This window comes from Miniopterus natalensis, chromosome 4 (genome assembly GCF_054644295.1).
Source record: "Miniopterus natalensis isolate mMinNat1 chromosome 4, mMinNat1.hap1, whole genome shotgun sequence".
In the NCBI taxonomy this organism is placed as follows: Eukaryota; Metazoa; Chordata; class Mammalia; order Chiroptera; family Miniopteridae; genus Miniopterus; species Miniopterus natalensis.
Genome location: NC_142084.1, coordinates 5,951,542 through 5,972,560, shown reverse-complemented (window position 1 = coordinate 5,972,560; position 21,019 = coordinate 5,951,542). Strand labels below are relative to the sequence as shown.

The window sequence follows — 21,019 nt, the reverse complement described above, 5'->3', positions numbered from 1 at the left end:
GGCTGCTGGCGGCCCGCGGGCCGGTGCAGGAGGCGGAGGCGACCCGGGGCCAGCACCCGTGGGTGCTGGGTTCCCCGAGTAAGGGGACTCCCGCGAGGCTGCCTGCGGGGGCGGGACAGGGGCCGCCAAGCCCCCACGGCCCTGGTGCCCACGCGGAGGCCTGACGAGCTCAGGCACACGCCTCAGGGTGCGGCCTGCAAAGGGTCCCCCGGGGAACCGCGGGCGGAACCCATGTTCCCAGGTCAGGGGCCCCAGGGGACCCTCAGCCTGTAGGTCCCGGTCAGGGTCAGCGAGGTCACCTCCTCGCCAGGGCCGCCTCCTGCGCGGGCGTGTGAGACTCTCCCAAACCTGTGATTACATGACAAAGTGACACTTCAGTAAATGTCCCGGATTACGACGGGGCAGGCGGGCACCAGCTCCGGGCTTCCGGCCCACTAGGGAGCTGAAGTGCGCGTGCTCCCGAGCCGTGCTGCAGACTTCCGCTGCCGGTGCTCCCGAACCCCCCCCTCCCCGGGACTTCCGCTCCCTGTGCTCCCGAACCCCCCCCCCCGGGACTTCCGCTGCCTGTGCTCCCGAACCCCCCCCCCGGGACTTCCGCTGCCTGTGCTCCCGAACCCCCCCCCCCCCCCCCCGGGACTTCCGCTGTCGGTGCTCCTGCGCCCGCCCGAGACTTCCACTGCCGGTGCTCCCGTGCCCACCTGAGACTGCCGCTGCCGGGACCTGCCCCATGCTCCCGTGGCCCCTGTGACCCTCCCAGTCCTCACCCTGAATAACTGCCCTGCGCGCGGAGTGTGGGGACGGGACTCAGCAGGCCCCCTGGAGGCAGCATGGGCTCCAGAGGACAGGGCTCCATGCTCCCTGCCACCAACACAGGACCTGCAGGTGGCCGGATGACTCCAGACCTTCTTTTGTCTCCCGGTCTGGACCCAGGTCTTGGATCTATGAGGACAAAGAACGGGGACCTCTGCTTTCTCATTGGGATAGTCACCTTAGGTCCAGGCCAGCAGTTCACGCTCCACTGTGACGAACAATAGGAACATCCTTCAGAAGGGACCTCCAGCCTTACCCGTCAAGACCTGTGGTCAACGCTTGGCCCCGTGGAAAGAAGACTCACCCAACTGTACACACATTTCCTGGTGTAGTCAGCTCAGCCTTCCCCGTGTTAGTATAGTGCATACACTAATCAGTTTGTCCATGGTAGGTTTACCCTGACCAGTAAAATTTCCAAGTACCTTACTTTTAAAACAGACTGATTTTAAAATAGGATTGTTTTAAGAGGTCCCTCCTCCACCCCAAACCAGTGGCTGAAACTACACAGAGGTTTTTTTTTTCTCTTATGTAACAGCTCAGAGGCAGACAGGGGTTCAAGGTCAGGAGGTGGTTCTGGCTCCTAGAGAAGTCCGGGTTCCAGAGCTCTTTTTATTTTATTTCTTGCCATCAGTCCTACAAGACTGGCCTCAGCCAGATGGTGAATTTGGCTTGACAGCCACATCTACATTCCAGCCTGTGGGAAGATGAGAGAATCAGGATGAAAAAAAAGATGAGACAAAGAAGTTGCACCAATAATTTCCACTCTGGTAAGGGAGGGTGGGCTGCAGCCACACACCAGCTAACACTCAGAAGAAGGTGTATTCCAGAAAAAATTAGTCATCTGTGCCACAATTATAATATTCCCTAACCTAAATTTCTAATATTTTATTTCCTACAACAATATAGAACTACATTATTTTTCTAGTTAATCACATCAGTGGATTTGAGGAATTATAGAAAATCAATGATTCTTGTTAATGATCATATATTCAAGCACTGACTTCAAGTAGATTTGTTAGCACCTTTTTACTTCATCCCACCATTGTTTTAGTGTGTTGCCAGGTGCTTTTTTATTTCTCAACTCAATCCTAATAGCAAAAAGGGAAATATTTGCAATAGAATATCACATAATAAGCTTTCAGTATTATGAAGGGGAGAGTACCTTCCTTATAAGCAGTTTATTACATAGAAATTGTGTTTCATTCACCTCTTAAGTGCCTACTCTCCTGCCTTCTTTCCTTAGATCCAGAAAATCAGTGCAGTGAGAACACTGGGTCACATCTTGTCCATTTCATCAATTGGAAAATCTTCCAAGTTCCCAGGAATAAACTGTAAGGGGTAAGCTATGCATATAGAACTACGGCAGCACAGCAGTCACAGCTCACTTTCCCACCTGCTTTTATAGGAGGTTATATACCCCATGCCATTCCTCCTCAAATCTTAGCCATGACCAAGAAAACCTAAGTAAAACCAAATGATTTAAGGATAAATTTCTGAGTCTAAAATCCCACAGAGACTTTGAAAAATAATGTTTTCTGAACACCGCATTCTTTATGAAGATATGCTGCCTCCCATATAAGTAAAAAATATTTAAAAGTAAGTCAGAACATGCTATTTCTCAATTCAAAACCTGGAAGGACTCCTTTTTTGCTCAGAGTAGAAACCAGACTTTACAATGGCCGAAAGAACCCAACACTGTCTGCCCCTTCTTGACCTTTTTCTTTTTCTCCTTCAGTTTCCCCTTGTTGCCTTGCTGGCTGCCTTCTGCTCCTGGAACATGCCAGAAACCCTCCTTTCTGACATAGGGGCTTTGGGGGGCCCTCCTTTCTGCCTGGAATGCTGTACCCCCAGGGAATCTGCTGGGCTGACTCCGTTGCCTCCTCCTTGATGGCTTTGTTCAAATCTCACCTCTGTGAGGCTGTGTCATTTCAGGTCCCCCGAAGAGCTGGTGGCGATGTGGAATTAGACATACAGGAGTTACTGGGGGACACACCTGTGTAGAATAGAGAGCGAAGGAAGAGGAGCGGGAGAGACAGGCTTCAGATGCCATGCAGAGCTAATACCTAGGAACGGGGGGTGGGGGGTGGGGGGGGGAGGACTGGCTGGGATGAGCCTTAGGTTGCAGCGCAGCTCTGAGAAAGTCTCAGCCTGGGCACATTTCCCACTGGGTGTCCCAGGTTGGGCAGAAACCCTCTGATGGTAGTGGTCCCACCATGCTTAGTCATTGGCGTTGAGCTGCTGAGAGTGTGTTTGCTCCCAGGTGAAGGCAGTGGCAAGCGCAAAAGCAAGCAGCTGAAGGCTCTGGACCACTTAAACTCTTGGGAGCGGGTTATCTTGAAGGGAGATTTGAGTGGTGCACCTCTGGACCCCACAGAGTGACCCTAACTACCCCAGGTAATACTACCCACTGCCACTCATCCCTCCCAATCACGGGTGGAACTGTGTGATAGATTAAATTTTAGTTATTTGAAATTTTGATAAGGCGTCTTGGGAGAAAAAGTCACAGCCAGTTAATACAGAACAGCAAATCAGAGCAGTATCAAAAGGAAAAAAAATAAGGTGGAAAGAACTTTGGAATTAGAATCGGAAGGTATGTCTTCCAACTAACGCTGAAACTAGTCATTTTCATTTTCTGAACCTCAGTGCATTAATCTAGAAAGTGACTGGGTTGAAACTCAGTCCTTACTGAATATTGAATAGAATGTCCATATCTCTAAAATCTCTACCAGCTTTAAACATTTAGGAATTCAGAACTGCCCCCTGAAACCACAAGTTATCCTGGTGTCCCTGAGCAAGGATGAGAATGAGTTTACAAATTCCAATGTAGTGGTTTTATAGGGACAACAAGCCAAGCAGTTACCACATGGTGTTCCTATTTCCAGGTGACTACCCTCCTGCATTGTGACATAGCTGAGATGTGGCAACTTTATTGCTCTTACAAGCTGTACTGCTTCAGCACAGGCCAGAGCTTCCTAAGTGCCATCAATCGTTTTCATCATATTGAGAATATAAGAAACACATTTCAAACAAAATTTTCATTGTGGATTTTTGAATCTGACCAGTGTTGAAGCTGGATGTCGGCGGGCATCACACCTTAGAATCTTACAGAAGGAGAGTGGGATAGGGACCCTTAGACTTCACCACACTGGGACAGCCTGCAATGCCTGCAAAACTCATGTAGCATTTCAGCAGTAGCATCATCCCCATGTACGTGTTTACAGAGGCGTTTCATCAGTAAGGGGGCTTGTCAAGTAGCTTGTATTTTCTTGTAACCCAGAAGAAAATATATTTTGAAAATAAAATACTGCTCTGGTTTTACTTTTGTAAGTTTGATCAGAGTGGTAGCTATACCAAACTTAGGGGTTGGCTGAAGGCCCTTCTTTTTAGTGGTGGGCAGTGGAGTGAGGGGGAGAGGGAGGGAAAGCAGGCCAGATGGTCCTGAAAAGCTGCGGAGAGGGGCAGTCCCGGTCTCACGTAGGGGACCTTTCTTTCTCAGCCGTCTCAGTAAGTGGCACAGCGAGCTAAGCACCAGGTGTGATCCGTTTTGGGGTGGATCAGCCTTCCTACCTCCCAGGCGGGGAACGTGTAGACATCCCCTGAAGGAATACGGATGGGTCTGGCAGCCCAGCTGGAGTGAGGACTGCTCCTCCCGCACTTTTCAGCGGGGACCTCGTTTCCTCCCCTTTCGCGCGTCCAGGCTGCCGCCTCTGCAGAGCCCGGCGGGCGGCCTCGGGTCCAGTGCCGGTGCCGGGCTCGCGGGAGCGGCGACCTGGAGGCCGGGGACTGAGCCTGCCCGTAGCGGCGGCGCGGCCCCGTCACAGCTCTCCAGTGACACGCGCGGAGCGAGCGAGCCGGGTCCGCAGGCCGGTGCCTTCCCACCGGGCGCCCACCCGCGCCGCCCCGGCTCGGGTCCAGGCGCGCGTGAAGGGTGCCGCAGCCGGCGGCGAGGGTGAACGCGCCCAAACCCACCCCTCCTGCCTGCGGACTCCGGCGGCAGTGCTCGCCCGGCTTAGCAGCGGGCTTCAAGAGCTCCGGCCCGCGGGACGGAAACTAACGGCAGGGAAGGCGAAAATGGAGCCGGGAGGACGGCGGGCGGGCGCAGACCCCGCGGGAGGCCGCCCCCGCCCGACTCGGCCCCGCCCCGCCCGACTCGGCCCCGCCCCGCCCGACTCGGCCCCGCCCCGCCCGACTCGGCCCCGCCCCCCCCGGCGTCGGAGCGCGTGCGCGGGAGGAGCGCGGCCCCGGAGGCTGCCGGCGCCGGGAGCGCGGCCGGGAGTTTTGACGTGGCAGTTGCCGGCCGGGCTGAAGTCCGCGCGCCGCGAGCCTGTGAGGAACCCGCCCGGGAAGGCGCGGCAGCAGGCGCGGGCCAGGCGGCTGCGGGAACAGGTCCGGGCGGGACGCCCCCCGCGCGGGGAGGGGGCGCCGCTGGAGTGGGCGCGGGGCGGCCTGGGGCGCGGGCGGGACCTCCGGCTCTGCTCCCGGCCCTGCAGCGCCGTGGGGACCGGGCTGCCGTGGGCGCGGGCGCTTCCCCCCACCCCGAGCCCGGGTGCCGAGCGGCTGCTGGGGTCCGCGCGGACCCCCCGGCGCTGCCCGCGCTCCGGGTGCCCTGACCCCTCTCGGAGGAGGGCGCCGGGATGCTCGCGGTGGGAACGTCTGCGGGCCGGGCTCGGGGCGCTGGCGGGGCGGGTCCGTGCAGCCCGAGCGCGGTGGGGCTGAGGGGCCGCTGGGCCGCGCCGTCGGGGTCGCCGACCGGGCGCGCAGGTCGCGAGGCCCCCCCGCGCCGGCCAGGTGGCGCCCCGCGGCCGCCGCGCTGACTCAGGCGCTCCGCTCGGGCGTGAGGAAGTTTGACGTGGCGGCTGGCGCGTGAGGAGGCGATTCCTGCGGGAGCGGCGCGGCGGCCGGACGCCCCCTGTCCCTCAGCGCGGGCGCCCGAGGGGGCGCGGACGCCCCGCTGGTGCGCGGCCGGTCGGCGGAGCCGGCTGCCACGTCTGGCCGCGCGGCGGGGGGGCCGTCGGAGCCCGGCCGGGCCTCTGCCCCCGCCTCCCGGCCGCCCGCAGGACGGTCCCGTCCTTCTATAGAAACTTACAGCGTGAAAACGGAGCCAAAGGAAGATGTAGTTGGGGTCACAGCAGGTATCCCCCATCTTCTACTTCACAAGGTGTCATAAAAAACGGAAGGAAGAGTATTTTCTACGGGGCGAGAACCCGCGGAGAACCCGCGGAGCCGGCGTTTGTGCCCGGGGAGGCTGTAGAGGCGTCCTTGGTAGGAGCGAGCTGAGGCCAGAGAGGGCCTTCAGCTTCTTCCAGGACACACAGCTAAGTCACGACTGGCTCCAGCAAACCCCGCTTCTCTTGCCAGCATCCATAGCTTTTTCTGTCTTAAAATTTTTTAAGAATACTCAATTCTGTGAAATGCCTCTTATTTTGTGAAACCTGGAAAATTTTAACAAGTTGACGTTGGTTTCTGAGTAGAATCAGGGTGGGCCTGTTGTGTGTGTGTGTGTGTGTGTGTGAGTGTGTGCCTGCCTAAACACATAGGAAATTGCACTTTTTTCTTAGTTCCTGAAATACATGTGTATATGTTCCTAGAGGTGTGACAGTTAAATTAGAAAGAAAGCCTGTCATCTTTGCCTGAGAAACCACTGACAACTCTCAAAAGGTTGTCGGCTGCCACCTGGCTTAGTCCACTTATGACTCATCCGTCCGTTGTCAACTTCTTTATCTTATGCTGTGTTCCTTGGACTATTGATTTCTCCCTGTCTTAACTGCCTAATTAAAATTACTAGTTAGGATCGCACTATCAAAACACAAGGTATGAGACATCTGATTGCAGACCACTGGCAGTTCTGCTGGCCAGTCAGTTGAATGGCACACAGTTGTGCTCTGTGCTGAAACGGAGCCACGGAAACCAAAGGCACAGAAAGAGCAGATACACCTATGGGAGACTCTGAAACAATTTAGTCTTCCAACGAGAAGGCGGTTGGCAGTTCAGATTTCATGCCTGAGAATTTGTCCAGGACCATAGAAGTGAGGTCCTGGGGTTGTGGAGCAATGGCTAGAGCTTTTTAGGGGATAATGCTATGAGATAGTGTATACGAAGATGTCTCGTGTACCTGATGATTGTACCTTTCCTCAAACCAGCAGAAACAGCTAACAGTGCTTACCTTACCTTTTCAATGGCATTAAGTGACTCAGCTCCTCTTGCTAACATCATTTTCTCTTCTGTTACAGGGCTCTTTTGTAGAACTATCTCCTGGAATGATATTTTCATAATGAGTCAACAAGGTTATGTGGCGACACCCCCCTATTCTCAGTCTCAGTCTGGGATGGGCCTTTCTGCACCGCATTATGGCCACTATGGGGACCCATCTCACACAGGCGCTCCACCAGGTAAAGTGCGTTGTTCTTTCTTGTATATGATTGTTGGCTTCTTAGGCTCAGAAGCATGCGATCTCCTAAAAGAGTGGCTTTGGGAGTGTGCAATGGCCATTGTATGATGCAGTGGCTTGAGATTATAGGGTCACTTGGAGAAGGCTCTCTGGGAAGAAGCCTACATCATCAGTTTGGTTATTGCATGGAATAAATGAGTTTGGTTTTTAAACATAGGTTTAACAAAGAAGCTTCCTGAGTGTTTTATTTTAGACTTGCTTTTTTAATCAGTGGTGTGATGTTATTGTAAACACTCAATAAAAAGCAATTTTTATATCTCTCTCTATATATGTATATATACTAAAGTGGATTTGGCAATAATATTATAAAATTAGTTTTTATATTGGGAAAATATCATTAGATTTGCAGACTAAAGATTACTCAATGATAATAGCAAGATAAACATGGCCTTGCCTTGAAATTATTACTGAACAATATTGGTTGCTTTGAAATGTTATACCCAGCAGGGAATCTTGGCTTTAGGGGCAAAAGTGGGGGGATAGGAGTAATGGAGTGGGACTACTGTAGCTCTGGTCGCAGTTAACACTATGAAGCCACCTCCCTTCATCAAGGGCTTGCCCTGAGAGACCAGGCTTCAGAGTCAGGAGTGAGGCTAACAACAGCTTTTTTCAGGGCTGATGGTCTCAAATTCCCTGGAAATATTTGTGTAAGACAGTTCTTGGGGCTTCTGAGAGAATGCTGAGGAGTTTGACTCGGACCCTTGGTGGTAATGGGCTGTGTATATATCACTGAATGTCTCTGGGGCTCACGAGGTCTGACTCAGACATGTTGGGTCCAGGCTGTGCTGGGTATGATAGCAGGATACTGAGTGCGGAGTCACTGAGGGGCGAGGAGCCCTGCACGGAGGCCCATGGTAGCAACCACATACAGTTTGCTGCAAAAGGAGCCCTGAGACTGAATTTCCTGTGAAAAACCACCCTTATGATTAGTCCACCTCTAATTTTTAAAAACCTCTGTTGAGGCATCCTTGTCTTATCCAAGACCCATCCTCCCCACAGCATTTATAGTCTTGTCTCTGGATCCTTTAGGAACCGTTAATCCATCTTGCTCAAGTTTCTCTCCATCTAGTGGTTTATTACCCCTCAGGTTTATGTATAATGATAGTTAAATAAATTACTCTTTTTTGAGTGTTCACCAAGTATCAAAAACTGGTCCTAAAAACTTTACATGCATTATCTTATTTAATGTCCATTCAATGCTATGCAGCATCCATGGCATCTACCCATCAGACACCAGTGCTCACCCTCCACTCATCCCTCAGCTGTGGCAACCAAAATCCCTGGTTGCAGCTAAGAAAACTGAGTGTCTGGTATACTGTGACTTGTCCAAGGTCACAGACCTGGTAATGTAGCCAGGATTTGTACCCAGGGCCCTCAAGAGCACAACAGCAAACTCCAGTGCACACCTAAGTGTGACACTTGGCATTACCCTCCTTCTTTCCTCTCTCCACAGCCATCTTCTTAAACAAGTGCTCACTCAGGAACTCTCCACCCTTGCCTCTCAGTCCCTGGTAGCTCAGTGTCCTTGCCACTCCATAGCCTGGGCCTCATCCACTGTTCCCTTCTCCCACCAGGTCATCGGTGGCCTCTGATTCCAGAATGCAGTAGACACTCTTCTATCCACTTTTGAATCTGACACTGCTTATTGCTTTTGTTTGTTCAGAACCTTCTTCTCTTGTGGTTTCAATGACACTATCCTTTGTTATATTTCCTGGTGGCTTTCTGGACATATCTTTCTAAGGAGCCACACTTCTTCTACATGACCATTAAGTGTTGCTGTTTCTCCTTTGTTCTAGCTTTACCCTCTTTCCTTTTGCTCTGTGGGTTTTTCCCTAAACTGTGTCATTCCATGTGAAGAGCTGTTTCTCAGATCTATTTTTTCAGCTCATAGGTCTCTCCTGCACTCCACACCATGCTTTCCGTTGCCCACCCGTTGACATAGGCACATGACACTCATGTCCAAAACAATTCATGATTTTTTTTTTTTATAGAACTCATTTTTTTTCTGGCATTCTATATCTCATTCAGTGGCAGCGTCTTTCATTCTTTCAAATTAGAAACTTTCACTATTAAAAAAAAAATCTCTCCCCTTTACCTTCTCCAACCCAATTGGTCTCCCAAAGTCTTCTAGATAATTGTCAACATCTTTCCCACCTGCTTCCTCCTGTCCTGCCACTCTTCCTGTGCAGCCATCCATTCCATTACTAAAATGTCCTCTTAATTATCATCTTCTCCAGTACTGCCTTTCTCCAGATCATCAAGTCCTGGGCTGCAGTGATTTTATACCAAATCCAATTCTGACTTCCTTGGGCTTAAAACCTTTTATGGCTTCCCATTGCCCCTGATTAGATTGTAAGCTCCCTAGGCCTTCATTAGTTTGCCCATTTTCTTTTTTTCAGTTCACCTGCCCCATTCCCATACCTGTCACTCCAGTAACACTAAGCTATTAGTTGTGTGGAGGATGGTTTGCACATGTGCCCTGTCTTGCACTCCATTCTACCAGAAAGCCAGGCTAGGCTACCACCTTGTCCCCAGTAGGGTCTGCCCTCAGGCCCCGTCTTCGGACCGTTCAGGTGTGGTGCCTGCAGGCATTTCTGCCCAGGATCCTTCCTCCAGCTTATTTATGAATCCTCTGCCACTCCTATGTTCTCCTGACACCTGTGCTATTCTGCCATTTCCTGTGCTGCGTGGTAACAGATGAGCCTGGCTCAGAGAGAGCAGTCATTAGCTGTTCATTCAATGAGCAGGAGAGTGACAAGCTGCTGCACTCATCAGCCAAACACTCTGTGTTTACCAATATTACAAAAATGGACTCTGTTGGGTCAAATTCTTCCGGCTTTAACTCTTTCTCCTGATTCAACTTTTAGGTGGTTACCAAACTGTCAGACTCTGTACATACACCTTTCTGTAAATTGTGGTATTTTTGTTTAATGATTTAGCCTAGCCTTTATTTCTTTGTGCTTAATGACCTTAGAGCTCTTCATCTTTGGGCATCACAGGCCGCCTTTTCTGGTCTTTTGGTGATGCTGTTGGTTTTCTGACAGACACAGACAGCCTGGTTGTGATTTCCTGAAGCATATTTCCCCGTAGATCTGGCAGTGCGACTCTTGGTGTGGTTCCTCTCTATGTGCCTCTCTCTGTGCCTTGTGTAATGCCAGTGCTCTGCATACCTAGTGGAACAGACTTACTGAGTGAATAGTATGCTGTGACGATGTCGTGATGAATACAACACACCTGACCTCAGTCCTGTACACTTTCAAGTGGGACATGCATTCAGTGGGTGGACAGGTGGGGAGGCATCTTGTGGGTGGGGAGGTGACATGTCAGAGGACCTGTGGGAGGGTCAGCCAGGCTGGGATGTCGAGTGGAGCAGTGAGAGGTGCCTGGAGTGGAAATGGGGCCAGCTAAAGGCTTTATTTCGGGTTTATTTTAAGGGCAGTGCATGCCCAAAGCATTTTAAGCTGGGAAGGGGGGTCAGGTCCCGTGTATATTTCAGGAAGAGTTACACTCTGCCTTAGAAGGGGTGGAGGAGGAGCAGCTGGTCGCACTGCTTTCAGGAGCAGCTTTCTCATCCTCAGCACTTTGGAAGCTCAGGGCCCCTAATTCTTTGCTGTGGGAGGCTGTGCTGTGCTGTGCATTGTAGGACATTTAGCAGCATCCATGGCATCTACCCATCAGACACCAGTGCTCGCCCTCCACTTATCCCCCAGCTGTGGCAACCAAAATCCCTGGACATTGCCAAATGTCCCTTCAGGGGCAATACCACCCCTGGCTGAGGACTGCTTGTCTGGAAGCCAAGAGGCAAGAACTGTGGGCCAGGCTGGGGCTGGAGCTGGGGCTGGTGAGGCCTAAGAAAGGTACACCACCCCGTATAGTGCCTTGGGAGCAGCAGTCATTACAAGTCTGCTTCTGCCTATATCAGGTGAGCTTATCTTTGTTTATTCTAGATACACGTTTTTTTCAGTAATGGTTTTTAATTTTGGCTTTAGTTTGTCAGGTCCAGGGCCAAATCCAAGGCATGCTTTTCTGCGATATTTTGGTTGGGTTTCTTTGCTGATAACAGAAACCACTGTCACAGAAGGGATTTGTTAACGGCATTAGGAAACTTTGAGAATATTAGAAGGAGCCAGAGAACCAGGCTTGGCACCCCTGCGGGACCAGTCCATCAGCAGTCACTGCCTGTCTCCCCCAGAACCACATCTCTGCCTGGGCCAGGGCCCCCCAGCAGCCACTGCCTCTTTCCCCTAGAACACATCTCTCTCTGGGCCAGAGCTCCCACAGCAGCCACTGCCTCTCTTCCCCAGAACCACATCTCTGCGTGGGCCAGAACCCCCAGAGCTATGTGGCTTTGCTGAATTTAGAACACATGGCAACCTAGTTTGTAAGGGAGTTATGGAAAGGCCAGCCAGAGAGGAACTGGAATTGGTAGTGAGCCAGTCTATGGTATCTGTCCCTGTATGAAAGGCCAGTTCATGATTTTGATACTTCCTTTTGGCATAAGTATCTTTGATTCTTTTGCATGGTCTGATTTTCCTTTCCTTTTAAAATTCTCATACTGCTCTATAAAGAACCTGATTTCTCTTATAACTCTGATCACTTTTAAATGCTAGAAGACTGTGTCTTTATAGATAACACTGATACTGCCCTCCCTTTGCCCTGAGGATAAAGTCCAAAAGCACACAGGACTTTGTAGTCTGACCCCAGCCAATCTGGACAACCTCTGCTCTGGCTCTTCTCACGTCTACATGATGCCTAACAAGTCCCGGTCACGCCATGCTATCTCCCGCTTCTGCTCCAGCTCTGCTTCTGCCTGGATCCCCTCTCCTGTCTACATTAAGAAAACTCCTGCTTCTCTTTCAAGATTGCCCTCAGCAGTCCTTCCTCTGAACTTCTCCTAGTTCCCGGAAGAGTTAGGCAGCCTGTGTGCACAGGAGAGAGAACACTCCCATGGCGACTGGCTGTTTGTGTGGGCATCTTCTCTACAAGCTCATTGCCCACAGGCACTGAGTGTATGCTAAAAAAGAATGAGTCGAGTCACTGCCATGGAGTCAATCTCTAAAATAAAAAGGAAGCAACATTTTAGTAAGATCGGGGTGTGACAGTTCTGCTGAAGTATAAGAGAACTGGGTTTTTTGGTTATGGTTTTGTTTTTAGAAACAAGTTTATTACCATGTGCATAGTACACACACACAGGAGTACCCAGATGTGTGAGTAACTCCACGAACTAGTTTCCAGTTCTCCAGGCACATGTATGAGGGTTGTTGATGAAATTGCTGTTTCCTTCTTTCCTTTTTGAAGACATGAGAATATCTCTGGTTTCTTGTAGTACATGTAATTATTTACTATTTTAGTGTTGTAAATTTTCTACTTTTGTCCCAAATAATGTTTTTAAAGTGAAAATACAAGTGTGCATATAATTATGGTGTGTGTGTGTTATTGAAATATAAATCCTTGAAAAAAGGAGGGAGGGGACCTGGCTGGGGGAGAGAACCCTGGGATTTGTTGGGTGGTTACCTTTGTATACCAGGCACTGTTCTGGATGCTCTCAGAACAGCCCTCAGAGACAGGGGACAGTATTGCCATGGCAGTGGTCAAGTCCAGGTTTTAAGTATTTAAGTGTCTTATCAGGGTCACAACTGTTAAATGCTGGGAAGGAACTCAAGCCTGTGTGTGACTGCAAACCTTAGGTTCTCATGAGCTGGGTTTGGGGTTTAGAACTTTATATAAAATTTAATGTTGTAAGAATCATTTTTGGTTTTGTTCTAGGTATATGAAAAATTGCTAAGTAAAACTGTGACTGTTAATGTAAAATTTTTATTAAGTTTGAGGAATCCTGTTTTAGGAGAAGAAACTTGTAAAAGTTTGTGTATTATTCAAGAGTACTGCCCCCTCACTGGCTATATTTCATTCTAGATTACCCATGCATCTGAAAGCACACTCTCAAATGTGCTGTGATGACAATATCAGAAACCCTTCCTAGGCAACTGCAAAGTCTGGGAAAATAAACTTTCTAGAGGGAGGTAAAAGAAGAAAGAAGATGCTTAGTGTGAAATGCCATCATGAGGTCAGATGCAGGCATGTGGCCATTAGGAGGTCTCCAATGGCAGTGCCAGAGCACAGAGCACAGGGTCCTGTCCACATGTGCCGAACAGGCTGCAGCAAAAACAAGCAGGATGGGAGTGGGGAGAGCAAATACAAGACATGTACTTTTTCTTTTTGTCCTTTTAAAAGCTAGGATGGGGGGGGGGGTCCCCTGTACTCTAGTGTAAGAGGGAAAACTGGTCCTCAAAGACAAATTTCTTGCCCAGTCCACACATCTGCTGGCAAGCCCCATGGTTCTTCTCCCGTGCCACAATTTCCATAGAAGAAAAGAGAAAGATGTCTGAAAACAGGTCTAAAGAGAAACTGTTAATGACCTCTATTTGAGAAGGACTGCTTGTAAATGGAAACACAGTCCCGGCCCAGAGCACCTAGCATCACATGTGAGTGACTGAGGACCTGAACAGTCAGTCCCTCAACTGTTTGTTACCCAGTTGTTTAGGTCCTGGAACAATGATTAACCCAAAAGCTGTGCTCTGGATTTGTATTTGCTGGAGAAACACAGGCTCCTCCCTCTGCTTTTCTCCTGCTATAATTCACATACAGGCATTCTCAGAGAGCTTTTTTTTTTTTTTCTCCCCCCAGTTAGAGTCAGGATGCTTTGTGTCTTGTACTGTTTTTTTCCAGATTGATTTTCTGATGTCCAATTGACACCTTCCATTGTGGTTGGAGCTTTGTGTGATCCTGTGTTCTTGTCAGGGTGCCTCTGCCAGATGCAGAGGTTATTGCTTCTGTTTTAGCTCCTGTTTAGTATGAACATGATTTCTTTCTTTTCTTCTCTCTGTCATTACTGTGGTCAAATGATTGTGCCCAAGCTGGGCACTGATAGGCCTGTGATGGTTAAGAGACAACTAACTAGTCCTAACCCATTTCTTCCCCCTCCCCTCCCAGTTGCATTTCCCACCTGATGTCTTTGTGTCCTGTCTCTGCACTGCTGTCCTCTTCTGAATCTAAATCCATGCCCTTCCTTTGCAGGTATGATGAAGCCAGCAGGGCCTTTGGGGGCTGCACCCGGGGGCATGTTGCCTCAGGGCCCCCCACCTCCTGGGTCCCATCAGTTTGGCCAGAATGGAGCTCATGCCCAGGGTCATCCTCCCCAAAGGTGAGTGAGATGGATTCCAGCCTTCATTTGTATAGAGCACTAGCATTGTCTCACAAGTCCCTTCTAAACTCGTGTGTTTATTGGTCAAAAGTTTGACCTCCTGATCTGGCCACATTCTTGAAAGGATCTACATCTTTTTGCCCTAGGATACAAAGCACTTAGAAAAGTTAGGAGGGGAAAAAACAATGCTAGTTAGAAATATATAAAAATTTCTGTGCCAGTACAGACATTTTACTCTTTGGTTATATTCATCTCATTTTAGAGTTCTGTATCAATCTCTCATTCCACAGATGTCTATGTCCAGTAGTCCCCAGTACAGTTTTAAATTCCCTTGTCTCTGGATTCCTTGATGGAACTGAGTACAGTACGAGCAGGTGCTTGATAAATATTTAAAAATTAAGTCAGATGCAGTGCAGGGTTGAGAGTGGATTTGCTGTCCAGGGAGGGACCCCTGAAAGGCAGGGTGGTAGTGAAAACAACACAGCAAGGAAATCTGGGCCTGTGTTTATAATTAAGAAAGAACACTTTGGAGGCATCCTCGTGATGCCAAGTCTAAGAGGTATGGATGCTCTCAGCCCTGCATCCCACTTGGGACTGTCCCCTGGGAAGGGACCCATGCCACCTCTGCTGGAAACTCGTTATCCAGTGAGGTGTTGCTGTGAGAAGCTGGTGCCCAGTAGAGTGGGTTTATGTTTTAATTTCTCCAAGGCTTACCCAGAGGCTGCTATTTCTCAGCTTTCTTTCTGAGGTTGGTTAGGCTGCAAGGTTGGGGGGAGGAGGACCTGTGTGAATCTGGACCCTGTTGATGGTGAGTCCATTTAGTCACCTGGTCAAGGAACCTTTAGTCCCTGCTAGTGGGAAAACTTGCTGGAGTTTTAGAATCACAGCGTTAATCCTCTTATAGGGCACTGTGTGGTTGACATTTCCTGACTCTTGTTTGTCCCGATAACCTTTGCCATTGAAGTGGTAGCTGGGAGAGGCAGGTGAAGGTAAATACAGGAAATAGGATGAGTGTGACTGTGGTTTCAGTAAGGATCAGAAGTCAAAGGGCAGACCTGGGTCCTGTCCTGCCGCCCCTGGTGGGGCCCTGAGTGGGGAGCAGAAAGGCTGAGACCCAAAACCTCTTCTGGTTGAAGCATTAATTCCATGTGATGCTGGTGGCACTCCTGGGCCTCTAGGCCTCATTTTCCTCATGTGCAACATGGGGAAATAGAATTCTCCCTCCAGAGGAGCAGGGAGAAGATCTGCAAAAATTTATTGTCATGAATAGCCAAGCATCTCAGATGTTTGTTTTTTATCCCCACCCGAGAATATTTTTTCCATTGCTTTTCAGAGACAGTGGAAGGGGGGAGAGAGAAAGAGGAAGAGAAAGAAGGAGAAAGATCAATGTGAGAGAGACACATCTATTGGTTGCCTCAAGCACTCGCCCTACCGGGTGGGGGTTGCGCCTGCAGCCAAGGTACGTGCCCTTGGCCAGAATCGAACCCAAAACCCTTCAGTCCATGGGCTGACGCTCTAACCACTGAGCCAAACCGGCTAGGGCTCAGATATATATATTTATTTTACAGAAGAAACGCAAAAATCAAATAGTTGCTTTGAAGTTAAGAGAAGGCTTGGGTCACTGGTGTTAGCCAGGATAGGACTGACCTTTTAGGTTCTGTTCATTTCTTTCACCTGAATTAGGTTCCTTGGGAATCAGGGAACCATGGACTCTGCCATCAAACAGACCCGTGTATGGCTGTGAGCTCAGCACATGCCTGGCTCTAAAGTCGGGACATGCTTGCTATCCTAGCTCAGGCAGTGACTTGTGGGCCAGGAACTTTACCTCGTGCCTCTCTTTCCTCATCACCCATGTAACAGTGTCAGTGTTGGTGAACATGAGAAGACTTGTGCAGCACGCAGTGCCCAGGCAGGGTTCCATGCGTGGCAGTGGCCGTCAGTGCCATTTCCACTGGTGGAGACATTTTCCTCCGTAGCTTCAGTCCCTACTGGCCCAGGCCAGCCACTCGTGACAGTTTCATTTAGGAATCTGCTCTACCTGTGGTTCCCAGCCAAGCACCCATAGACTTTGCCCCTTCTCTTCCACCATTCTTCAACTTGAACTGTGAATGAAAGACTGGAAATGGGTGAAACATGAAAAGGTCAGGGAAGCCTCATGTTCAACCTAAGCCTCTGTGGTCACGAGGATGTTGCTACACGATTCATTTTGAGCTCACCTCAAGAACATGAAAGACTCAGCATAAATATGTCAGTTCCCTGATGCCCTCTAGATGGGCTCATTTAATTTTACAAGTTATTGATGTTTGTTGTATGCCATGTGTATATGAAACGCTACGATCTTGCTTAACATCCCTCTTTCTCTCTTAGATTTCCAGGTCCTCCACCTGTCAACAGTGGGGCACCCTCCTATGCCCCATATTCACCCACTACACAGTCATCATATCCAAGTCCTGCGTCCACTTCATCCATCTCCCAGCTGGGCAGCCAGCTCAACACCATGCACATCAGCAGCTATGGTAACCTTGTCACTAGGAGGGCTCTTTGTCCGTTAGGAGCACTGTGAATAAGAAAGGGTTCTTCCTTTTCAAGAGACATAACCTGGTACAGCATACCCAAGTAGTGTTTGGGACATTCTTATATTATTTATCTGTATAGTGTATGGCTAGAATTATTTTTTCCCTGACCATGCTGCCATGTATTTCAAGGTAATTGAAGGGCCCTCAGAATACCTTACTTTTTTTTAATACTAGAACAATAGAAAACAAAAAATACTGATGTCACAAACATTAGAACAGCAAAATTATTTTAAGAAACATGAGGGTAGTTTTAACCTTGTGTTATGTATTGGGGCCCTAAAATAAGAAATAGAATATTTGTTTCACAGAGCATTTTGATTTTGCATTTAGGTCTTAGGAAGAATTGGTGCTCAGATGCTGCGAGGCAGCAAGGACAGTAACTGGAGAGAAAACAGTGTCCTCAACAGAAATACTGGGTGTTCTGGGGGCCCGAGGACTTTCCTCTGTAATAACAGCACAGCCCGCCATTTATCTCATGAAGAATGTTTCCATTACTTAGCGTTAGCTTTTTAGAATTACCAGTAAAAAAAACCCCTCAGAATATTCCTATCTCTTACTGATTCCAAAATGGGTATAAGTCTCTAATGAAGCAACTCAATTTCACATAATCAGATAAAGGAAAAAATAATCTGGCTTTACAGCTCTTTCCAATATGATTGGAAAACGTGTTAGTGGCCCATCTGTTCTCCCTGTTCACTTCTACCTAGTTCTGAATCCACTTGATCAAGAAAATCACAGGGTGCAAATAACTTATCAACCATATAGGTTACCTTAATAATGCCTGTTACATAATAACATTTTCTTTTATATGACTGTCTAGATTTTGTACCAGATACGATTCCTTAATTAATGGCATATATCAATATAAAGTTAATACAGTTGAGTTAAAATTTATCCTACTAATTTCCTCACTAAAATTATTAATGTTGTCTTTACCTTTTTAAAATTTTCCAGTATAAAATGCCCCAAATAGCATCTGTATCACTTTCTGAGTAAAGGTTTCACCTTGTATCAGAAAAGAAAGTGTCATTTGTAAGGGTGCTTCCTGGCTTCATGTCAGGAAAGTGTCCCCATCGTGTCCTTGGCAGAAGTCAGAGGAGAAATGCAGTGTTTGGGTGACTGTTCTTCTTTCTCACACAGGTTCGGGCATGGCTCCTCCCGGCCAGGGGCCCCCAGGCTCCCTGTCTGCACCTTCGTGCCAGGGTCCTCCACGCCCTCCACAGCCATCTATTTTGCAGCCTGGGTCTCAGATTCTCCCACCACCTCCCACTGCACTAAACGGCCCTGGTGTACCACCCTTGCCTCCTAATCCCCAGCTGCAGCCTCCGCCTCTTCCAGGACAGACCCTGGGCACCGGATACCCACCACAGCAGGGTAAGATGTGAAGGGCTCAGAGCAAGGTCTGGGTTACCTAGGGCTGCCCTTACTGGGAAATCAGCTTTTCTCCTGTTACTGGGCACCTGCCATTCACTTTTAAGGAAGGGAACTTTTTAAATAGTGTGACAACTACAAAGAAAGGGATGGAATGGTCAGGTGTAGCTCCCTGCCCATGTGAAGGATGAAAAACGCAACATGCTTGACTGCACAGCATGATATTGTCCATGAGCCCCACATCTAGGATTTGGGTTATAGTCATTTGTAAAAATTTTTCCGAACAGCCAACTATGGCCCCCAGATGCCTGGTGCGCAGCTCGGGTACCCAGGAGGCTTCCCCGGAGGGCCTGCGCAGATGACTGGTCCACCCCCGCCCCAGAGGAAGCTGGATCCTGACTCTGTGCCCAGCCCAGTAAGTGCCCTTCTCACTTCTCAGTCTCCCTCACAAAGGGCCACTCTGCTCTCATTGTTCCCAGACACTCCCCAGTGGGTTGGCATCTACCCCGTCTCTTAGATGGAAGCACAGTGCCGACCACATAGAGAAGGCGTCCTTTCTTGTATGTGTGTTTGGGGCACAGGGTTATGGCACACTGGGCTCTCCATGAGAAAAGCGGCTCATGTAGAGTTTTCTTTGATATTCTATGAACTTTCAGTATCTACTGATGTTTATATTGCCATATATTGGCAGTATTTATTAATGTTCAATGAATCAGTAGTAGTAAGAGTGTATCCTATATAAACATGCAATTTTAAATAACTTAAGGACCTTTTTCAATAAGAGTAACATCCCTGTGGAGTGTGAAAGTACAAAGTATATTATATTTTGCATATTAAAAACTAAAATTGTTTAATATATGATTAGAGCTATAACTTAACTCTTCTCCACCCAAGTGGAGAACTATGCTAGGAACTGTATCAGTCAGCTTTCATTAGGTTACTCTGCATAACAAACAATCCCCAACTCTTACAACTACAGAGATTTATTGTCGCCTAAATTGCCTGTAGGCTGCAGCAGCTGCAGTTTGTTCTGTGCCCTTGTTCCAGAAACCAGGGTGAAGGGACACCCCATTGGTGATATGTTATTTTATGACAAAGGGAGAAAAGGAAGAGAACTGAAAGGGTACAACAGCTGTTAGAGCTTCCGCTAGACGAGTACCCAGGACAGCCCCTCAGCATCAGCTGGGAGCTGTTAGTGATCTGTGTTCTCAGCTGCACCCAGACCTACTGAATCCAGATCTCTAGGGGCTGGGATTTGTGCTCTTGCAAGCTCTCCAGTGATCCTCAGGCACACTGATGTTTGAGAAGCAGCTCCCTCAGTGATTCCATCCTCGTAGCTGTAAATAAGAACTCGGATAATTCCTAGTCAAGACCTTTCCCTGAAACCAAATTCTAACCCCACTCTTCCAGTTTCTTGGCCAAAAACCTTGATTCTCTTTCTCACTCGCCTCACAGTTAGTCCTTTGGCTAATTCTCTCGGTCCTGGTCCTGTTGTTCTGGTGCCCCTGATGTCCCAACCTCTCCCTCCTCCACCTGGGTTACTGGCAGAACCTCCTGTTGACCAGGGCATGATAGGTAGCAGGCATTCCCATGCTTGTCAAATGAATGAGTGAACATTAATAACGAAAGCAAGAGCAGTATATGCCATGATTCATCCTAGACATTAAAATACATACATAAAAATCAGTCCAGTGTTATTTGTACCTTAAAAGTAATAAAGTAGCAATACCAAGTGGAGCCTGTTTATGTTCCTATCACCAAAGTAACATGCTTTGCTAACTAACTAAATTATTCTTTTGGAAAGAAAGGTGTAAAATTGTGTTCACTGAACTCCTGTTACACAGCAGTCTGAGCTAGTGCTTAGTGCCCACAACCCTTTGGGTGGGCTTCTGTCCATCTTTGAAAAGCGAGGACACTGGTCTCCTCCCCAAGACTCTCCCTCTGTGTCTACAGGAGCTCAGACCTGAGCTCTCCTGTCCTCTTTCTCCCAAGTTCACATTTGTCCTCCATAGCCCACCCAAGACACACCCCTTCTATCCTGTGCCTTCCTGACCCTTGTTCATTTATCCCTAGAGAATCTTCCTTTTTTCTCTTTCCTGATTCTGTTTTATGAACCCAGAACACTCTATTTGTAGCAGATAAGTGTGAAAGTAATTCTCGTGGCTTCTCTTCTGAAGGGAAATGCCATCTACATGTGTTGAGGTTGGTTTGGCATTGTCAGGAGTCACTGTCACTAAATCGAAGCACCTAGTCACACTCAGAATCTCTATTGAAATTTCTGTTAATAAGTCTTATCTTTAAGCCTGTTTTCTGAGAATATGCATTTGAGGTGAATTTTAAAAGCTGTAATATTTTTTTTTAAATTACAGAACTGTTATAGTATTTCCTGCTCTCTTTGTGTATTCCAGCCAGTATATAGATGAATTTAGAAATGTAATTATCATGTATAATATCCTTTCTTTGGAGCCAGTGCTTTATAAGTTGCAAGTGGCTAATTTAAAGTCAACTTTTTGGAAATAATCTATTAGAAGACTAAGAACTATCTATGTTCAACATATTGATGATCATGATTTTTATTTTACTTTCATGTTTGAGACTTCATTGGGGAAATGA

At 48.4% G+C, this 21,019-nt stretch overlaps 1 protein-coding gene and 1 long non-coding RNA gene across 2 annotated transcripts in view; one reads left to right on the top strand and one right to left on the bottom strand.

Moving 5' to 3' along the window:
• Window positions 1–1,124: 1,124 nt before the first annotated feature.
• On the bottom strand, window positions 1,125–2,760 carry LOC107527841 (uncharacterized). The gene is made up of 3 exons (XR_001602312.2): window positions 2,719–2,760; window positions 2,018–2,139; window positions 1,125–1,504 (listed from the first exon to the last, which is right to left on the bottom strand). It is a non-coding gene; the product is annotated as an uncharacterized LOC107527841 (long non-coding RNA).
• A 2,318-nt stretch (window positions 2,761–5,078) lies between these two features.
• Window positions 5,079–21,019, top strand: part of SEC24D (SEC24 homolog D, COPII component) — a 67,037-nt gene continuing 51,096 nt past the window's right edge. The window contains exons 1-6 of the mRNA XM_087816216.1: window positions 5,079–5,196; window positions 7,041–7,199; window positions 14,333–14,459; window positions 16,827–16,975; window positions 18,176–18,409; window positions 18,694–18,821. Coding sequence (XP_087672342.1) covers window positions 7,082–7,199; window positions 14,333–14,459; window positions 16,827–16,975; window positions 18,176–18,409; window positions 18,694–18,821 — 756 coding nt within the window. The 5' untranslated portion in view covers window positions 5,079–5,196; window positions 7,041–7,081. The remainder of the gene's footprint in view (window positions 5,197–7,040; window positions 7,200–14,332; window positions 14,460–16,826; window positions 16,976–18,175; window positions 18,410–18,693; window positions 18,822–21,019) is intronic.